This window comes from Zeus faber (assembly GCF_960531495.2).
Source record: "Zeus faber genome assembly, chromosome: 7".
Lineage (NCBI taxonomy): Eukaryota > Metazoa > Chordata > Actinopteri > Zeiformes > Zeidae > Zeus > Zeus faber.
The window spans coordinates 14,210,321-14,229,784 of record NC_137203.1 but is presented as its reverse complement, the minus strand read 5'-3'; the positions used below and the strand labels follow the sequence as shown (position 1 = coordinate 14,229,784).

Here is a 19,464-nt window from a genome sequence, read left to right as displayed (position 1 = left end):
CGAGCGAAGTCGTGTTATAGTCCTGTGCAACAATCTTTTTTCGGGGGGGGGGGGTGAAACAAAACATTCCCTGCTGTCATGAATCGCCGTTCTGCTGTTTTCACGCTTGGGGGTTGGACAGTATGGAGGAGACCACATGCGTCTGTTTATGGCTGAGTATTGTTCAAACATTTCTGATGCTGATGCCTTGACTTTGAGATGGATTACTGTCTACTGTCTACTTGTTTGTTAACTTGTTTATGTTAATGATACTTGTTTATGTATAGCAGATTCCTTTTTTTTTTTTTTTTACACTTGTCAAGGTCGTAAAAAACCCCACAAAAAAACAGCCACCTTAGCTTGAAAACAAAAACTAAAGTTACTTCAGGGTACAAAAGTCTTTATTTTTAGTCCACCTACGCAGCAGTGCATGACCACTTCTGAAGTATGCAACCTGGCATCAAAATGCTCCAGAATATTCTCCCGACACTCAACAGCAGATGATTGGTTAATAGTTAAAGAAAGTGTTTTAATTTCAGTCTCCATCCCGACATAATGATAATGCAGTGTTCCACCGCCGTGCGATGTAAACACACTTGTTTTTTATTGTTGTTGTGGATAATGGTGTGGGCTGTGTTTTTTTTTAATGCGGCCCTTCGTATAAAGTGGAGCGATGTTTGGGTACCTCAGCATGTCTGAACAATTGGCACCAATCATCTACGTCTCACGGCAGCCATCCATTTGCAAATTGTTATCGTGTTGTTGTTGTTTTTTTTTCGGTCATAAGCCAGATTTTCCTGGAATGACTCTATGAACATGACATTGAATTAAGCTTAATGCAGTGGCCTCGCCAGTGATGGGATTTTTATCCAATTGTTCAGGATGGAACAGTCTATTTGGATGAGTGATCTGCCACCGGTCAACTCCGCCGCCGTGGAAAGCACCCGAGTCAGAATCCACACGGAGCGTTTTCATCATCTTGTGGAGTCCATGCCCCGTCCAATCGAGGCTGTTCCAGGGGCAAAGGGGGTGTGAGACAATATTAGGCGGCGTCCCCTGTTGGCTTGTGCACCCAATGTGGAACGGGGAGAGAGAAAGCGCAGATTCTCTGTTAAACAAGCAGCGGCGATTGGACAGATATAATCGTGTTAATCAGATCCCTGTCCCCGCACGCGTTGCATCGGTGTTCGTGTTTCTCCTTCTGTTGCCCCACGAATTCGGAATTCGTCATTAAATTCATCGCCGAGAGCTTGGCTCGTTCTCAGTCTTTAGGCACAGATGTATTTCGTGTAGCGGTTGAGTTAATGGTGGCATTAAATTGCCGTATCCCCAGGTGGTGAATGCAGACGGGAGTGCTGTGTCTGTCAGGTGGGGAGAGGAGAAGACAAATGATGGTGATCAAGGTCCAATATAAGCTCCCGCACACCGCCGCCATGCCACATTTGCATACGTTGAGTCGCACGCAGCTCTGCACCGTGTGCCTGGGAGCGCACGTACAGATGCAAATCAGCACACACCTCTGCGTTGTGTAGGCACACAGGTGCAAAAGTTATATGCCCCACACACCCCCACCCACCCACACCCCCACCCACCGACACACCCACCCCTACCCACACACACACCCACCCCTACCCACACACACAACGCACACACACACACACACACACACACACACACACACACACACACACACACACACACACACACACACACACACACACACACACGCACTACACACATACCATACCACTTTTTTTTTTGTTAAATTGTAATCAAATCCTCCATCTTATTTCATTTTCATGGCACATTTCGTGCATTAAAATAAGATAAAATAATACATACATACAAAATAAACTATAAAAAATTTGATTTAATAATAAGAGCAGTAATAAAAAAGGAAAAAAATACAGAAAAACAGAAAAAACACAACAATAACATGTAATAAATCGTAGGCTAAAAAGATATATCTTATGCTGCGTTCACATGGAACACCATAGATGGGTTTTGAAATACCGTCGTATTAGTCCATGACAACACGACGACAGACCAGAACACCGGCAACGGTACATGTCTCCTGCGGCTGCTGGCGTAGATGGCGTTTTCTCTGGAATATCCCCCTTAAATGGCTTAAATAATAACCGTGGATTAATATAAAAGTTGTTTTTGTTATTTATTAATTGCACGGAGTCTGTTTGGTGCTTGTAGCGAGGACGCAGATGGAGGATTTGTCATGGTTGGTCCGGCGATATGGCAGCTCCAGGTTATTACTTATATAATAATAATAATTAAATTTGAATAATTAATAATAAAAGAAGGGCTTCTGCCATTGGAAACCAGGTGAACAGCTATTGATCACTCTCAGCTAACAGATCATTGATCACTACCAGGAAACACATCTCTATAGATGCACTCAATGTTTTATAGCTGGCCTCTATAATGTTAACCAACTATGAAGGACAATACATTTGGGGGGGAATTTAACATTAATTTAAAATATTAAATTAATAAAATATTAATGGTAAGCTGCATTTTTACAGCTACATGCATTACTAAAATTATTATATCTTATAACAGACGCAAAATAATTTAGTTAACTATATTTTATTGGAGTCTTCCGACGTCACCATAGCAACATATCGTCACGTTTTGCTGTGGTACCCCCCCCCCCCCCCCATCGCTCCCCCGTGCTGTTCAGAAAGTGCATTTTGTCGTCTCCCGTCGACCACGTTCCATGTGAATGCAACGTAAAGGTTACGTTTCAACACTTCAACTGATTTAGCCGTAATTTAGCGGCTGAAAGCTGTGATTGTGTTTGTGTGTGTGTGTGTGTATGTGTGTGCGCTGTGTGTGTGTGTGTGCGTGTTTATGCAGCCTTTACTGTTATTATTACGGAGACAGTGCAGGTTCTTATGGTGCTGATTGACGTGGATGGAGTCGGTACCTCTTCGCCGCCGCTCCCACTAATACTCTTCAGGCATATCATTCTTTTGAGCAGCAGTAATTAAATGGCACTGTGCAAACTCACCAAATAGGAAGCATTACATAAAACCTAAATATTTAAGTACCACATGTGCGTGTGCATTACACGTCTGTGCCAGTGCCATGAGCCGAAGCCAATGGCCCAGCGATAATACTCTGTCTGAGTGGTAAAATAATGGAAGTCATAAAAAGGCAGATAATTGTCTTTTTTCTTTTTTTCCAGGCCGGTGAAATGGATCACTTTTAATGCCGCTATTGAGAAATGGCTTTCGGAGAGGAGGGCGTGCAGGGGGGGGGGGGGGGGTGACTCAGGAGGAAAAGGGGCAAAAGGTGAGGAGAGGTCCCTAGAGAAGGAGAAGGTAGAGGGGAAATACGCTATGGAGAAACAGACAAATTATAGCCGGAGAGAGGAAGCAAAGACAGAGCATATACTGTATACATGGTGAAAGCAGGGAAGTGAGATGGGAAATGAGAGGAATGGTGCAGGGAGGAAATAAAACGGCGGAAGAGCGGAATAGAAGAGAAAAAACGTGTATATGCTGTATATATAGCCACAAAAAGTCACATCTCTTCCTGTTTGTGCTTTTGATTTTCCCCTGCATTCCCCTGCTGCCTACCTCATCGACAATGACTAGCTGAACGAACACTGCAACAGCATTTCATTGTTCAGGTGCTCCTCACTTAACGGCCTCCCTGTTGGACAACCATTCAGACTTATGTCCAGCCCTCTGACCAGTCTGTATTGTACACTGCGTACAATACCACAATACTACATCTCATCTCATCACCGTTCTCAGTCTCAGTCTGGTTCCCGCAGTCTGTCAGTATTCACCTCGCTAGCGTTCGTAATGGCCACGCCCCCTTACCGTGAAATTACACGGGTCCTCGCTTATCGACCAATTCGCTTAACGACCTGGTCCTAGGAACAGAACTTGGTCGTTAAGTGAGGAGTACCTGTATTGTAATCCAGGTATTCAACCATATTAACCCCGCAGTGTTAGTTTCAGCCACTAGATGGTGTAATGTTACTTGGCTTCCAGCGATGGAACTTGCGGTCTTTTGATTCATTGCCTACACAGTCTATACTCCATGTCCTCACAGACATATAAGCCATTGGAGGTGTGTGTGTGTGTGTGTGTTTGTGTGTGCGTGCGTGCGTGCGTGCGTGCGTGCGTGCGTGCGTGCGTGCGTGCGTGCGTGCGTGCGTGCGTGCGTGTGCGTGTGCGTGTGTGTTTGAGAGCCAGGGAATGAGTGTGGCATGGCTATCAGCTCATGACAGTCAAAAGACAGATGACCCAGGCTAGAGGAACAGCCTCCCTGCCTGTCCCACATCCATCACTGCTCAACAGACTCAGCCACAATTTCTGCTCTCTCAGGTGTGCGTGGGTGGGTGCAGGCAGAGTGTGTGTGTGTGTGTGTGTGTGTGTGTGTGTGTGTGTGTGTGTGTGTGTGTGTCTATATTTTGTTTTTATTGTTATGGTTTAATTCCTGGAACTACAGCCACCATGGGATTTCAGCTGCAAGTACACATACACTGTCTGTCTCTTTCTCTCTCTCTCTCTCTCTCTCCCTCTCATAGACACACATGCATACACAATCTTCAACCAAGCTGTCTTTCTTTTATTTTCCTTTTTATATATATATATATATATATATATATATATATATATATATATATATATATATATATATATATATTCTTTTTTTGCCCGGTATGCCAGACTACTCTCACATTGTGATTATAGTGATGGTCTCAAAATGCGAGCTCCCTAGCATATGTGACGCCTTCAGCCTGAATCCCAGCTGTACAGTATAACAGCAATCCCTCCGGAGTTATATTGATTATTAAGACCATTGCCTTTACACGAGTGTAACCACACCTCGGAAAGAGAGGACTGAAAGCATTCTCTTTTGGATAAGTGGTGCCTGAGGATAGATATCCTCCAGTTCTAGGCAGCGCCGCGGCTCCCTCTTGTCGGCCACGGTGCGGCTCCACGGGAGTCCTCTGAGGGTTTAACACGGTGCTCTGGGCCAATCCCTGTAACAGTCGAGGAGAAAGAATATTAAGAGTATTCAAGAGAATTCACCTGCCGCGCCGGGGATTGGATGTGTTGTGTTACAACGTGCGCTATTGTTGTCTGGGTAGAACAAACAAAACCCCGGTGGAGGCGAGAGAGGCAGAGAAATGAACGAATCACTGACGAAGGAGACAGATGGGAATTTCTTTGTGGTGCTACGCCGAGCCACTTGACACATACTGTCAGAGGCAAAGCACAGTGATTGATCATGTGTCATTTATTTACTCTGCGTCGCATCCCGCTGAGAGATAGAGGGGCGGCAAAACAAAAAAAACAAATAATAGAGAAAGAAGCAGATAAAGTTTTACTCCGAGTGGAGGAGGCTGCTTGGAGGATAAACAAAAGCTGAAAGATCTGCAGCTACTTGAGAGACAAAGCTCACATCTCCTCCAAAAAGATAAAAAATAACCACAACAAACAAAAATACAAGTAACAAACAATCAAACCCCCCCCCCTCCCCCCAAAAAAATAAACAAATAACAAAAAAAAAAAAAAAAACCAACGCAGCAGGTGCCTCTGACATTTGTCGGAGGAGTTTTGGTGAAATCCCGAGGGAGAGATGGAGGCTTTTGATCAGGGCTTGGTGCTGGATGGAGGGGTGTTAGAAAGATGAGGGGGGCAACAGGGGGTCAGGAGGGGAGGGGGCGGCAGGGGGAAGGGAAAAATGGGATGGCAGCTATGGAGCGGAGCGAGAGGAGAAGTAACAGCAGAGGGAGCGTGGGAGGGCGACATGGAAAGGGGTAAGAGAAGGTGTGAGTGGAAAAAGAGAGGAGGTGGAGAGAGTGGGTGGGAGTACAGTGTCGAGGGCAAGAGTGCTTCTTTTTGCCTGCGCTATACTCGGGGTGGTGTTTTAGTCCTAGTTTTGTTCGGCCAAAAAATGTTGTAGTATTTTATTTATTTTTTCCAAATTTGGATACACTTGGGGGTTGGATTCACAAAGAAATGGATCGCAGGTCCGCTAACGGCACCGTGAATTGCTCGCGCCATCCGCGCCGTTTTCAGGGTCCGATTCACAAAAGATTGCGCTGATGACATGACGCAAACACGCCCATAAGGTTTTGCTGCTGAGTGCAGTTTGCGCTTGTTTTGCGTCCAATCTCAATGATCCATGTGGGAAAAAAAACAAAACAAATGAGGGCGGTACACTCTCCCCTTTGATTTAAAGTGTTGTAAAATTGTAAGGAAATCCTTGGAGGGGCTGCGTCTTTGCTATGCCAAATCCTGACGGGGGCGGAATTGAAAATAATGAAAATTGTCCGGCGAGGGGGTTCCCTGTCAACCCGTCTTGCTGTGAGTGACAACATGTGCATCTGTGTGTATCGCTCTGATCTCGACTTCCAAATGGCCATCTGCAGTCAAAGTGAACGGGGGTCTTTGTGGTTAAAGATCAGATCAGGAGTTTGTGCCTGTGTCTCTGTCCTTCCTCTCATACCATTCTGGGGATGTGCTAAACTTTCAACGTGTCTAGTAGTTTTCATGCAGCGTGATGGTATTTCAACGGTCACCTTTTGAAAATGTCATAAAGAATGCTGGGCCATGCAGCCCCCAGTGGTCAATCTGTTATGATATTGCAAGCTGGCAGATATAGAAATGTCATTGCAACAGCTGGCTTCATACGCTGGCGTTCGATCAATTTATCGATTGGTTGAGATGGTTTCCAACTTCTGTTTTGGTGGTTTTAATCGAGCCGCGGACGCCTTTCGCAATTCTTCGCTTTGAACTTGGACAGTGAGTGAATAGTACCAAGGGTGCGGAGCAGAAACGTCATAGTGCAAAAGTCTACAATCAAAGACTGCTGACCTTTTGCGCCGCGTTAGAGAATTCTCATTGTTCCGACAGCGTCAGCTTTTTGCCTGCAACATGCCAGACAAAATGAGAGCTGCATAGGACTCCTGCCAACTGAAAAAGCGCAGGCTTCATTTCCCATGGCTCTCTTGCTCTCGGTAACCTCATTTTGAGTTTGATTTGAGGTTTGTGAGTGATTGAAGCGTGCATATTATATTACATACATTACTTTTTTGAGATGGAGCCGTTTGAAAATAAATAAATAAATAAATAAATAAATAAATAAATAAATAAAAAGTCAAGAATGTGTTGATGAGTTTACCGTGGAAAGCCTTTCTAAATCAAATCTGATACTTATTGGAACTCTCTGTATTCATGTCATTTTCTGGGGGAGCCACAGTTCTGCCTCCAGGGTGTACGAACATAACAAAAAACAACGTGTTGGAAACGGTACAATTCCATTTGAAGACGGAAGATCGTTCGTATATTCAAGCCCAATAATTTCGGTAGCAGCGGGAATTCCACCTCGCTCCTCCTCACCATTAAAGGTCATAGCTTTTTCTTTTGTACAGTGGTTTGTACAGTGCAGTACAAACAAACCTTGTCAGAATGACATGGGGTTTGATGACGATTGTTGTCAGATCTGGGCAGCATTCACAGCCACCGCCGGCTCGTCTCCCGAACCAGAACCGCTTCAATTCTCCTTGTTGCCGTAACACACCGGCATGGCAGTCAGCCTGAGGAGGCAGCTCAGATTCCCCCGATGCCGTCGGTGCGACCGCGCCCAGGACCCTAGGCTGTCGGAGACGTCCAAATTGGCAGGCATGCCGGAGCCGGCGCTCCCTCGGGGGGAAGCCGGTGATGGAAAGAAAGCCACATAGAAAGAAGGCGTTAACGGAAACCTCACGCGGGGCGGGGAAAGTGCACGCCGAGCCTTTGTGCCCAGGCTGCAGAGGCTTTGCGGGGCAGCGCCCCAGCAGGTCCCCTCAACATTCATCTGAGAAACCCAGAAGCTGCAATCGACAAAAAGAGAGAGGTCGCCGTTGCCAGAGTGCTCGGAGCCTCGATATGATCAAAGCTGCTTCAGCATTAGAGGTTGCTAAAGAGAGAATGGTCAGCAACACAGATATAGATACCGTTTCATGACACATTGCTTCAACCAAAGGCACCAATAACCAGAACTGGTCCGACAAGGGAGCGATACGACCCACTGCAGCACTGATCCCGTACAGGCTCAGAATGACGGCCAATGCTGATGGGTCATGTTTTAGTGGAGACGGCCTGTCAGAGGGTAGAGAACATTTCAGCAGTTTAATGTTGGTTCACTTGACAAGGGGCACGTTCTACGAGCCACTCCAGCACCCATCAGCTGAACACCACACACTTTTTTTCAGAATATCTGAGACTCAAATCGGACTGGGAACCAGAATGGCCTCGCCGTGGGACCAATTCTCGAACGCTGATCCGAAGCAGGGAAAGTGACAATATTGGGAGAACTTTACAGAAAGAGTGATAATCGATACATGAATGGCAAGAAAGAAAACTTTCTGGTTGTCACAAACTGGTTTTGGACTTGCAAAATCAATGATCTTTTGTTGTGATTTCATTCTCAGATGAAAGAAGCCCATTTTAGTTATTGATTTTCTATGTCAAGACTCAAGGGCGGATTCACAAAGAATGGATTGTGGCCACTATTAGCACCATGAATTGCGCATCAATTTGCGCCCCCTATCTGCACCGTCTTCATGGCCAATTCACAAAAGATATTGTGGTACTGATATGCCAGCACAAACTAGGGGTGCGGGGCCATGCTTACGATACGGTGTCGGTATCTTTATATTTAAGAAAAAGAAAAAAAAAAAAAAACGAAGATGGTAATAGCGTCGCTCTTACTGTGTATGGCTATGAGCGCTGGTGTTTGTGAATTGGATGTTTTTGCAACAATGCTTATTTGCATAGAAAGGGGCCAAATTTTGCCCCAAATGTACGCATAAAACCTATTTTTAATACGCACAAATAGCACCAGCGCACCGAGACGCTATTTGCGTGGGAGCACAGTTAGCGATGCATTTCACTTTTTGGTTTTTTTTTTGTGAATTCGACACTTGTTTTTTCTGTTATTTGCAGTGGTTTAGCGGCCAATAAAGCCACGCAATCGCTTTGTGAATTTGTCTCTTCGAGGTATTTTTTCCAGTGAATTTGCTGCTGGGCTGGATGTAAAAGCTGGAAAAATGTAAAAAAAAAAAGTTTATAGCAGTCTGCCATACTAGTGTAACGCTGTGTGTGTAACAGTGTGGGGGGAGGGGGGAGGCGGGGGTTCAAGGTCATTGGTAGGTTATAATTTGCATAAGTTCATCTGATTGGAGGGGAGATGTCCAGGATAGTGTGTAATAGGCTCAGGTGTCTAGGGGACGGGTTCCCGGCAGAGATTCAGAGTGTGGAAGGAAAGGAGAGAGGGAAGTGAGGTAAGCGCCTGGTACGTGTGAATGGAAGCGAGAGAGAATGTCTGAAGAGAAGTTTCTAATAAACAGAGACGAGGCCATCCCAGGGGGTTATTTTCCGACTGGACACCTTGATTGATTGCACTCTGTACAAAAACGTTCCTATGTAGTTTTTATGTTGTGTTTCTTTTGAAAAGGCATGCGTAGCCGTGCACAGTTGAAAAAAAATAATAGACCGCTCGCGCTAAAATAGAGAAATGACGCACATCTCCGTGCGGACCCCGCACAGTGGAGCTCCAAGAGTGGATTTAATAGGAAGCATGCACTTATGCCGCACCACGCCCGTGCGGTGAACTTAATACCGTTATACCGAACTGTTCAATAACATACCTTGTACCGTTGCATCCCTTGCGCAAACACACCAATAAAGTTTTGCTGCTGAGTGCAATTTGCCCTTGTTTTGCTGCGTCTGATCGCAATTATCCATGTGGCAAAATAAATACCACCAGGTCTCTAATCCCTCTAATTGCATGTGGCTATTTGCGCCAGAATTATGAATTGGACGCTATTTTCAACGAGGCTCATTTGCAAAGGAAGGGGCCAATTTTGCATCAAATGTATGCATAAAAGCTAATTTAAACACGTGCAAATAGCACTGGCTCACAAGATGCTATTTGCGTGGCAGCGCAGTTTGCGGTGCAATTCACCGTCAGCGGGTGCTTTTCTGTTATTTGCGCTGGTTTAGCGACCGCAAAAGCCGCGCAATCCCTTTGTGAATTTGTCCCTTTTAATCCTATTGTCAGGGAAACACAGTGCAACTGTATTGAAATCATTATCTTCACTCGAGTTTCTTGAAGAGAGATTTAAGATTTAAGAGCGATTTAAATGTACCAATATTTTTATCAAACGTTGAAACGCTTGTTCAAGTTCAAGTTCAAGTTCATTGTTACCACAAACACGCACACGCCCTGGAACATGTAATCAGGAAAAGGGGAACATGCGCTTCTGCCGACACATGCTGCTCTGACGGATTAGAATGAATAAATTCTTAACCATGAGGAGTCGATGTGAATTTGTAATGATGTTAAGATTTGTTAGAAGATGTTTGTGTGGTTTATCTCATTTGATGTGTGTGTGTGTGTGTGTGTGTGTGTGTGTGTGTGTGTGTGTGTGTGTGTGTGTGTGTGTGTGTGTGTGTGTGTGTGTGTGTGTGTGTGTGTGTGTGTGTTAGCCTGCTGTTTTTAATCATCCAAACTAGACCTACTACTAATAAAATTGCTCATTAAAATATTAAGGACGTAGACCTACTTGCTATGTTGCCGGTGACTGGCCCCATTATTCTCCAAATCCTTCTCCAGCCTTCCCCCTTCTTTCCATCCCGGCTTCTCTTTTCATAATAATCCCCCCATCGTCTGCCGAACATTTCATTTTGTGGAATTTGAGTTTCATCTAATAAAAATGAAATGAAAGGCGGTGCAAACTTGATTTATAAAACACACAGACAGACACACCACAGTAAGCTCATCGGAGGACGCCCCAGGAACTATTCAACATGGTTAAAATTTATGGCTAAAATAATAATTAGGTTCTGGCATTTACAGAATTATGAATTATCTCCATCAGCAAAGATACGTCGCGATGAGCTCAGTGTTATTCTGTAGTTCATGGAGAGAGGTGGGTGGGAGGGCAGAGGCCTGGGGACGATGTGGATTTTCACCAACATGTTTGGGGAAATTGAAACGGCGATGGCGCCCTGTATCACTCAGAATACGGAGAAGAACATGCAATCAGCTTCTAATCGTCAACTCGTTTCATTTGGCAGGAACGCAGAAAGGATCCGCAATGTAAAATTGATGTAACCAAATTTATGTAAAATAGAAAGTTGATATATAAGTTAATATAGTTGGTGTTTTTCAGTCAAAGTTTTTATTCTCTCCCTCTCTCTCTCTCTCTCGCTCTCTCTCCTGTCGTCCAGAGAGCTCTGCCGTCCCACCAGCCTGCTGCCCGCCGACTGGAGCTTAGGTCTGGGTTTGGGGAAGGAGGACGAGCTCCAGATCCCAGGTCTGGAGGCGCTGCCTCTCCGACTGATGCAGCAAGACTGCACCGCTGTCAAGACGCTGCTGCTCCGACTGCGACGGACGCTGCAGGAGGTCGGACGAGTTAGCGCGCCAAACGCACGCACGCACACACGCGCACGCACCCACACACACACAGATTCAGGCCCACCAAACATGATACAGAACGTGAGGCAAACCAAAAGATCTATACTAGATCATTTAAGGAGGTCAACCTTCTGTACTCTATTAATCAATAAACTGCATTCCCTTGTGTTTACTGGTATTATTGTCAACTCTTTGACATCTGCCAAGCTTGGATCCAAATGAAAGCTTGGATGAAACACAAAAAACGTTGAACTGTTTGTTCTCACTCCGCCCAAATTATCAAGGACAAATCAGTTGTTGGCTTTGTTCAATGGATTGACGCTGATATGACAGCATTTGTTTTTTTTTGACAACAATGCCATTATGAAGGGAAACATGACGGGCGAAAGGACGGATTCTCCTTGTTTGAGAACACAGTGTGGATAAACAGCCCGGATGTTAGATCATCGAACAACGGCAACATGTCAGTTCTTCAGGTGCACAGTATTGATAAACTCTCTCTGTACGACTCGGAAAGTGGTCTGCACCACAAGGGAATAAAACCTGCTGTGAAGCCTGAAACATATCGAGATAAGACTCGTATCTCGCCGGGTTGAGAGATGGTACTCTGATTTGGTTCTGAAAAAATCCAGCCGCATTGAGGGAGGGTAGCCTGGAAAAGTGTTTGCATCACTACCTGACTCAATCAATGACTATTGAGGCCAGGCCACCTCGCACATTTTTTTTTTTTCTTACACTCACACCCACTCGCTCACTCACTCGCTCACTCGCTCGCTCACTCGCTCACAGACACACAATTTTCACATTATGTCTATTCAGATATTAAAATGCTCGGGTGTAATTAACACAGAAGTTTGACTTGAGGCTATTAAGCCAATGCCGAGTGGAAAGGAGAGAACCGGTCACATTACATCCACATCATTTATGGATGTGATTACTTGCAATGGTTGATTAGTGAGCCAATCACTCGTTGCAATCATCACACTCGGCCGAACTGCTAAAATCAGGGATCTGATTCAATGGCCCCCGTTTACAGTCATGCAATTTCCCGTGCCTTTCAAACGCTTTACAATAGAATAGACCTAGCAAGTTATCCTTCAACTCGATTAATTGTATCACAGTCGCACCGTGATGGATTGAGTCAGTTCAGCATCCTCGTCATCCTTCGTCGTCATCGTCTTGCTGCCAAACCCCTTGTGGCTGTTCCGTCTGCCACACACCACCCGAGTGGCCTTTTTTAGGGCCCTCCCGCACAGAGACGCAGACGGAGATGCTGCAAACACACCACTTCATGACGGAGGCTCTCCTCGTGTGTGTGGGGGGGATGGGTGATTTACCTGTTGCCCGTTGATTGCTCTGATGAGCAACGGGCGTACAGCCACCCTGATCCCGGACCAATTACATAGAGATGTTGCAAACACACCAGTTTATTGTAGGGAGTAGCAAGATGTAACAAGCCGGGAGCAGATGGAAACTTGTCATGACAGAGGCTCTCTCCTTTGTGTGTGTGGGGATGGGTGATTTAACCCGTGCTCATCGATGGCTCTGATGTGCAACAGGGGCACAGCCGCCTCTGATCCCGGGCCCAATCACCTGGACCCAAGAGAGGTGTGGCAGCTCAAATCACACCATCCCTTCAGTAGCCGTCAGTCAAAGATGCACCGTGTCACTCTATCACCAAAAAAATTGGTTTTGCCGCCCCAGCTCCAACAAACCCAGGACAATACATTTCACGAGCCACAGCTAGAACTGAGGAGACCGTGTTTGAATTATGAAGCAAACATAACCACCTGAGTCAACAAGGCAAAGTATTATTTCCTAACACGCGTTGTTCAAATATGTGAAACAGTATTTATTTTGGCTAGAAACCTCGCAGCGACCTGTTGAGAGAACAACAGAACAGGTGGAAGGGCAAAGTCAAGATGGCTCGGACCATTGTTTAGCAGCCATGATTATCACTTGTTGGCAAAGTCCAAAATGGCCTCGGAAATTAGTTTTAGTGCAAATTCAAATCAATTTATAAACAATTTCAGCTTTGCTTTGTAAAGAGTCGTTGAATGTTCACAGCTCTGAGTTTGGCAATTCCTCAGAATATATTTGTCAACTGAGCCAGTGTCATCACTATGTTGAACCCAAACAAATAAGAGTTTGCAGAAGCTTATCGTTCACGTCCCTGTTTGGGAACATTGTTGTTTCACAGGGAAATACATTAAAGAAGGGACAAGAGCAGTGAATGGGAGTCAGCTCTGTTAAATGGCAACCGGGATCGTCCCTGGAAATGTGCATTTCTCATTTTCCCCCTTACCTGCCTTCCAAAAACATACCCCACCGTGACCCCATGTTGTGTAATAAATTGTGTGTTTTTGTGCTCTTACAGCACTAATACCTACCGTTTGCTGGCATTCTCCTTGCATTAAAGTGGTGGAGCAGTCCTGAAACCTTGATTTTAAAAACCAAGCTGTGTTTTTGGCACAACGAGGGACAACAGGTGGTTTTTAATTTTGGAGAATTTGTACACGGTGTGCGTCCATAAAGGAATCGCAGCGTTTTGAAATGAAGATCGTGGTGAAGGAAACCCATTAGGTCTGCCAGGCTGCTATTTTCCTGTCCTCCGCGCGGATGACTTGGCCTCTCCAAATACAGCAATTTAAGACCCGTGCATACACATGAACACGCGCGCGCACACACACACACACACCCACACACACACACATGCACACACACAAACACACAAACGCACGGATAAAAGCATGACTAGACCGTCCCTAACACCCTGCCATTAGTATCTCTCAGTGCTAAGATCAAAGCCAGCGGTTAAGATCAGACTGTGAATTGTAATCCACTCAGAGGGGACGCAGGCCTCGCTGCATTTCGCCGCGTTGCTTGTGTTCCTGTGTTTCTGTCTTTGTTCCGTTTTTTTTTTCTTTTTCTACATTTATTTTCTGGAGCAAAGAAGACAAAGCCATGCAGATTCTTCCTGGCAGCCACTGTAACAGTGTATGCCGTTGTACCCTCCCGCCGCCGGTTTTTCCTCTTCTGCTTCAGTCAGGCCTTCTGCGGATTCTCAGTAAATGAAGAGAGACGCTGGACGTCTTCTTTTAGATGTTTATTTTTGTTTCTTTCCATCAGTTCCAAATTACTTGAGTTAAACTGGGACCCGTTATCGTTTAGAAACGTGAATTTACTGCTGTAAGAGACCAACTCTAGAGACGGGGAAGTGGAGACGCTTCAGACGAGCCGTGGGAATCGCCAGGGATCTCACGATACGATATTGTCACAATACGTGGGTCCCCATACGATAATATGGCGTTTCTGTACGCGCCACACCAAGTGTTACCACACTTGTCTTTCTCATCTGACTGCCGTAAAACTTCCACCCACACGTAGCTTTTCGAAACAATGACGTCATCACGTCCTACGAGCGACGGCCGCCCGACCACTTTGTTTACGTGTGGTCATTGCCGGTCACTTTAATTACCTGTTTTCAAGTAATCAAATTAGTTTGCCGCGTCTCCATTAAAAGTTAAAAGCCTGTCCAACTTTCGGAATGCCGTCCATACAGCGTCGTGTCTGCATATTATGATCGCCGACTGCGCTGCCGCTGCCGCTGTAAACGCCTGAATTCACCTCCGGGGATGAATAAAGTGTTTTCTCTGTTTGTCTCCTAATTTGGACGTGACGAGAATCTTAAATGACTCAAGACGTTGAGTGCGTCACGATAACGCTGCTTCCCCGCGCCTGTGAACAAAGTAAACTTCACCCATTGCTGCTGCTGCTGCTGCTGCCGCTGCCGCTGCCGCCGCTGCTGCGGGTTTTCCTCGCGCGTGTTGAAGAAATGGAAGCGGCATTCATGGCGTTTCGGCTGACGGCGCGGACGGCGAAACTTTTTGGGAGAGCGCTGTGAAATGCTTGAGTGGACCGGAAAATGTTTTCCACAAAAACTGCGTTCTTTTAAATGTATCCGCATGTGTGGACATGGCCCGAACAGAAGTAAAAAAAATAATAATAATTCTCGGCGTTTGAGTATCGACCCCCCTCCCCCCCCATCCACTACTTGAGACCGAGAGGAGCCTGCGAATGAGACAACAGCGGAACGTGGAGGAGGTGCTTTGCCCTTTTTGTGCCTCTTGTGCTTTCATGAACTTGAAGATGTTGCTTCTTTCTGTCGGGCCAGCGCGGGGCGCCGAGCGAGGAGCGGCCGGCCTGGCACGCCTCCCTGCTTTGCATGCCATTACCTCGACCTTCCCGTGTCGAAACACTCTCCCCTGTTCCGGTCTCGCCTCTCTCTAACTCGTCTCGTTTGTCCTTTGGCCTCGTCCTTTTTTGATTTTCTCCTCCTTTTCCGCTTTTCTTCTCCTCCATTCTGTTCCCTCGACCCCGGTCTTTTGTGTGTCGTACCGTCTGTCTCCCCGCATCCTGTGGAAGGGGTGTTCCTTGAAATAAGCAGAACGCCAAAGGGAGGAGCCCTCACTTATTTTAAGAGTTTCATTTCCTGATTATACTGATGTGTGAATGTGATCAAAGGGTTATATTAAACTCTGTTTTTCTTTGTAAGTCATTCATCATCTTTGGACAACACGCTCCTGGGCAGCCCAAGTCATTAAATCCTTCACTCCCAGGCAGTCCCCCCCCTTGAAAGGGTTTTAGAAAGAACCATATCTAATTGTTGGGACAGTTGTGCATTAAGGCTTGTGGGATAGTGTGTGTGTGTGTGTGTGTGTGTGTGTGTGTGTGTGTGTGTGTGTGTGTTGGGTGGGTGCGGGTGTGTGCGTGCAGGCGCGCGCTTGTGTAACAACGTAGGGAAACGCATAGATCATCACTGACATATTTAGGGCCTGACGCCAAGGTACACCTTTAAGACTGATAGGGAGCTACGCTTCTTTAAAGGGCAGCTAAAGAAATACATTTGCGGCTGGACAGTTTGCGCTCTCAGCCTTCTCAACACTTGGACGTAAGAAAACAGATTCAAAAAACGTCTTCAATACGGACCCGGTATTCAACGTTGAGTAGTATTCTCTCACTCAACACAAGAGGTCACTTGTTTACAGAGTGGAGTGCGTGGAGTGATAAGACGGATGACTGCTACGTGGCTATCACCTCAGAGATACAGTAAACACTCCATTCATCCATTCACTCGTGCTGCAAGAGGGCAGCAGAGCTCAATAAACGGGCCCTGTCATTCCTTCACCTTTCCTGCCATCATTAAGCGTTTCTTCATAGAGTATTCATTATGTCATGAGATGAGGATGCTCCCCCATCTGTACTCAGCCCATCTTAAGCCCCCGCACAAGTGTGTGTGTGTGTGTGTGTGTGTGTGTGTGTGTGTGTGTTTAAATATTACTGCATTTTTGTGTGTTCATACAGTGCATGAATGCATAGTGCAGCCGCTGGCCTAACATTTCTGTGTGTATGTGCGTGTGTGTATGTGTGCGTGTGTGTCTGTGTGTGTGTGTGTGTGTGTGTGTGTGTGTGTGTGTGCGCGTGCGTGTGTGTGTGTGTGTGTCCTAGAAAACCCCTTTTAGCTGCCCTTGCTCCCTGCCCATTAGACACCTGTGTCAAGCTGAAGAGCCGTGATGTGACTGATCTCAGCTGGCATTAGAAAGCACAGAGGTTACATAAGAGGCCAGAGGAAAGGGGACACAAAGCAAGTTAAAAAGCCCATGGTGGTATTAAAAAAAACAATAAAAATCATCTGAAGCTAGATGCTGCTCTTAATTGGCTAGTTTGGCGCACAATTCAAAATGGCCAATTTGGATCCACACCTCAGTCATAACTATGGTTGGGCAAAGAAATGACAATCATTATGATTGATGAATGTTTCTTTCATAACTTTCAAACACATTGAATTGACAGGGCAGTATGACACAAACATTTGTCTTTATTTATTTTTTAAGAATATCTTCAATATCTCTTTCTCTGCTCTTCTCTTTTCCAGAGTACGGAGACCAGTCCTGCCAGCAGCCTGCAGTCCCTTCCCATCAGCCCTTGCAGTGAAAAGTCCCTTCCACTTAAGGTAAGCCACCAGAGGCCTCGTAGATAAGGGCCCAGATGGCAGAATTTATTATGGTATGGAATTTCACACAATAACGATACAAATCACATTATCTCCTGTTTAAAAACTCTCAATTGAGACCCATCGTGCTGAGCTGTATTGTAGTGAAAAGATTATATCGGACTAAAACCGCTGTTTTTTTTCTCCTCAAATAAAACTAATATTTCGGTCGTCACATAGTGACAATGCTCAGGGTCGTACGTTCTCACCGATGATAATTTAGTCGACGGAATTGTGCAAACACGACGATGTAATAATTCATGATGATACAATAGCGCTGAAGATGGTAAAAGATAATGTTGACTTATCGCCTGGCCCTACCTGGACGAGGCTTTTGTGAAATGCAGTTTATGGTGTGTTCTGCATATAGATGAAGGCTGAGTGCTTTCTGAGGACGGTGTGGGCGTCGCCGAGTGACGCTTGTGCACTCATAGAAGAAGGAGCCCAAACACGCACTTTGCGCTTCATCAAAAGCGTCCTGCAGTGGCTGGGCGGGAGAAGCTCTTTGTGCCTTAATAAGGCCTCTCAAGCACTGACATACATGTACACACGTTCGTTCAGAGGGAAGGCATGCAGATATATGAGTTAACAAAACATATGGAGATGCATGCAAATTCAAAAGTCGAAACGGGACGGCTGATGTTATGCAAAGATATACAAATTTTTCGTTGTTTTAACATTACTTCTTGCCCTGGACAACATACAATATCAACAATCTGATTCAACATCCACCCAGCCACAGCCCCCACCCACACACCCATGTGATCACATCCTGAAGACATGACATTTAGCCGCTGGAACAGTGGGAACTCCTTGTCTGCCAGATAATCGAAAAATGGCAGGAGCGCCATTTAAAGTTTAAAAGTGACATGCTCCTGTTCGCTGTTGTAAATATTTCAATTGTCTTTTCGTGCGAAGGAGACACGTGTACGCTGTTAATCTTCTACAGTTGCTAAACGTATTATTAGACCATAAACATAATGAGATGCAAGGGTTTATGTATTGAGTGTTTTTTTTTGAGTATTGCCAAATGACACGATGATTTAGGATGACTTGGCAAGTGTGGCATCTATTCCGTGCAGTGTGCCAGCAGTTTGAAATATAAGCGTATATTGTCAAGCACTTTGAATACATATTGTCTTACCAAGCTCTGCCTTTAACATGGTTATCAAGTCAATTTATCAAGTCAACTTTGCTTTTTTTTTTTTTTTTTTACCCCCACTGCTCAGCAGAGCACAACCGCTCATCCGTGATTACAAACAGATAAAACCCGAATCTTCCTTTGATCCTGGGATTTCCTCAGGTGAGCCCCCTCACGAAAAACAATAAACAGCAGTTTTCCGCTCAATAAAACCGGATGGGATCAAGGAGAACAGATGACAACGACTAAAAAAATAGTTCCACAGTAAAAGAAAGTGGGAGCCATTCTCTGCCTTGATGGCCCCACTCTGTCAGCCTCGTCCATCAGAGCTGTGGCATCTGGCTGAGACTTATTTATCTGTGCAGAGAGAGAGAGAGAGAGAGAGAGAGAGAGAGAGAGAGAGAGAGAGAGAGAGAGAGAGAGAGAGAGAGAGAGAGAGAGAGAGAGAGAGCGAGCGAGCTTTAGTTTTACCAGGGGAAGGGTTTTGACAGGCTTTGCTCTGGAAAAGGGATTTAGTTGGGTGGCAGCAGAGTTTTTGTTGCGCCATGGGAGAGAGGGGAGAGAAATGCGGGGGAGGGCAACAGCGATGGTGTGTGTGTGTGTGTGTGTGTGTGTGTATGTGTGTGTGTGTGTGTGTGTCTGTCTGTCTGTCTGTCTGTCTGTCTGTCTGTCTGTCTGTCTGTCTGTCTGTCTGTCTGTCTGTGTGTGTGTGTGTGTGTGTGTGTGTGTGTGTGTGTGTGTGTGTGTGTGTGTGTGCTTTTGTGTTCATCCATACACATTTTTATGTTTTGCATGCACACGTGTCCAATATATTTGTGTCTATCGTAGTTCATCTCTCTGTGCATTT

At 45.5% G+C, this 19,464-nt stretch overlaps 1 protein-coding gene across 1 annotated transcript in view; it reads left to right on the top strand.

The window, feature by feature from the left end:
- The window catches only part of ccser1 (coiled-coil serine-rich protein 1), a gene marked incomplete at both ends in the record, with an annotated part of 146,193 nt that overhangs the window by 44,923 nt on the left and 81,806 nt on the right, over positions 1–19,464 (top strand). The window contains 2 exons of the mRNA XM_080004595.1: positions 11,238–11,412; positions 17,360–17,437. Coding sequence (XP_079860721.1) covers positions 11,238–11,412; positions 17,360–17,437 — 253 coding nt within the window. The remainder of the gene's footprint in view (positions 1–11,237; positions 11,413–17,359; positions 17,438–19,464) is intronic.